This window comes from Tachysurus fulvidraco, chromosome 24, assembly GCF_022655615.1.
Source record: "Tachysurus fulvidraco isolate hzauxx_2018 chromosome 24, HZAU_PFXX_2.0, whole genome shotgun sequence".
NCBI classification, from domain to species: Eukaryota; Metazoa; Chordata; class Actinopteri; order Siluriformes; family Bagridae; genus Tachysurus; species Tachysurus fulvidraco.
This window is the reverse complement of record NC_062541.1, coordinates 13,033,044-13,035,543: the sequence shown is the minus strand read 5'-3', so window position 1 is coordinate 13,035,543 and position 2,500 is coordinate 13,033,044. Positions and strand designations below refer to the sequence as shown.

Here is a 2,500-nt window from a genome sequence, read left to right as displayed (position 1 = left end):
ACTACATTATTTGTCTCCATTTTAAATCCTAGCTATTCACGAATGGAAGAACCAGCTCTGAACATTCGACATTTTGTACTTTTGACAATAACAGTTCCAATACCCGAGCCGAAGAAAAGGTCACTTTATACGAGGCACAGAATAAGAGTATCATATATAGCACATTAGTCACATTAACATACAGAATAAAATAAAACTTCCCAGATACGGAGTCCTATACGGACTTCAGCCTAGGGAACCGCCATCCCAATGTCACACCATCCAACATGAGCCAACTGCTCCGAGGTCAGAAACATCAGGTTCCCTCTCTGCTGCCCTACACAGCACTGTTGTTATGTGAGAGATTCCTTTGAGGTGACACTGCATTACAGTGGGCCTGTTTTCCAGAGTGGATCTCATCACTGTATGCGAGATGCAGGCAAGCTCCCAAAGCCAGAGGGAGATAGAGACAGAGAGAACAGGCCTCATGCGAATGCACTGTCAGCACTATGGCCTTTGTGTGGCACAATGGAGAAGCTTGTTTTCTTTAACGCCACACGGACCCATGTGATAAAGGCTCGTTCAGAGGCCTGTGCCTGTGTCACATTGAGGGGCTTCAACACTGCAAACACATGCAGACACACACACGCACACATACACACTCACACATGATAAAATAATACAAAACCTAAAATTCCTTCTTAATAAATTCCCCAACATATCAAAATTTCAGGTTGACAATAAGAGCTGTCAGTCACTTTCCCTTGTGTACAATCACATATCAATAATTGACTGCAGATCTCCAGGGACTCTGGATTTACTGCATGATTCCTTATAGGGCGAGAGAGAGAGAGAGAGAGAGAGAGAGAGGTATAAAAAATAGAGTAAGAGGGAAAAGAAGACCTGTAAATCCATCATAGCCATGACAGATGTCAGTGGGGAAAGAAAAACAGCAAAATGCAAGCAAGTTGTTGGGTTGTTTGGATGAGGTTGGGTGGAGGAAGGTTTGTTGTTTTTTTTTTTTTTATAACAATTTCACACAAAAAAAAGATTGCACTCACTCCAAAAACAAGACACCAAAAAACAAGCTAAAGCAAAAAAATAATAATAAAACAAATAAAAGCACCAAAGGAAAGCCCCACTTTGCTGCCGTGGCAAAGTTATCACACCTCCACAATCCTGAAAATCAACACCCCAAACCAATTTTCCCCAGTAAATAAAAAAAGCACACAGTTTTAGCTTTTAACACCACTTCATGACGGTAAAAAAAAGGCACACGCAGCTCTATGCACTATTAAAGTAAAAAGTCCAAACCAAAATAAAAACCAACATACATGCATATGTAATCACCATTTCGAGCTTGTTTGTGTGTGATTGAGTCTACAGGTATGGTAGCTATTGATGAGCTATTGAGCTATTCCTCAAACCATCAGTTAGCTTAACCCATATCGAGCCTGTCGGACCAGAGAAAGACAACATTGAGTCAAGCTACAATGTCTATTATTCAATAAAATAAACAAAACAAAAAACATCTCACACACACATACATACAAACACTCTTTTTTAAAAAAAGAAAGAAAAAAAAGAAACACGCATTCTTAACGCTATCAAATATTCAAAAGGGATAACTGTGGTTAGCCATTAATGATCATAATAATTAAAGACTAACAGCTGTATTTACTGTACAAGTCTCCTGACAGCATTTTCCAAAAAGGTCTGGGGTCAGATCCATTGGTAAAATATGACTTTGTAGGGTTTGGATATAACGTATATTATTATTAATAATATCACATAACTATTAGCTGTTTAAATCTTTCTCACCAGAATACAGTCGACATCGTATACTGTTGCTACTCACCCATAAGGTCTCTGGATGAAAGCCGGATGAATCTGGGGCACACCGAACGTGAAACCTATGTAGAAATATAAATGGCAGACATTTCCTGTTAAGATACCTGCTGTGTGATTCAAATGTTCTCTATAAAGGTAAGAGTTGCATGATGTTAAAGCTAGCAGGATTTATACGAATACATCATGCTTTATCGCATGATAACAGCTACGCCTGTCGCAGCATGTTGTCTAAAGGCGACACAAAACCCTCACCTGGTTGCATCACCCGCGGCTTGGCTCCCAGGTAAGCCAGGTTCACGTTGGCCTTCCTGCCATCAATGATAGGGTTGGGGTCCTTACAAGCTCTGTCTGCTGCAGAGCGGTCTGCCATTGTCACCTGATTAACAAAAAAGAAAACGACATGTCAAATGAAGTGATGTTTACTTTTACAAGACATTAACAAAATGAAATAGAATTAACACAAATTGTCATCTTGACACTTGTTCTCCTACAGGCCTGACACTCATATCTCTCTGAGGCACTGTACATGGCAATTGGAGCACAAACTGTGCTTGACAACCTTTCCATAACAGTTTGACTGATAAGTTTGGTAATTAAAGAAAAGTTTAATTCTAAGCCAGTAGTTCCAACCAATTCCAAGACAGTGTTCGTGGTCTTTCTATCCGAGATG

At 39.8% G+C, this 2,500-nt stretch overlaps 1 protein-coding gene across 1 annotated transcript in view; it reads right to left on the bottom strand.

The window, feature by feature from the left end:
- The window catches only part of rbm24a (RNA binding motif protein 24a), an 11,996-nt gene that overhangs the window by 8,505 nt on the left and 991 nt on the right, over positions 1-2,500 (bottom strand). Inside the window, exons 2-3 of the mRNA XM_027176067.2 lie at positions 2,083-2,206; positions 1,838-1,892 (exon numbers count right to left, since the gene is read on the bottom strand). Of these exons, the coding sequence (XP_027031868.1) occupies positions 1,838-1,892; positions 2,083-2,206 (179 nt within the window). The remainder of the gene's footprint in view (positions 1-1,837; positions 1,893-2,082; positions 2,207-2,500) is intronic.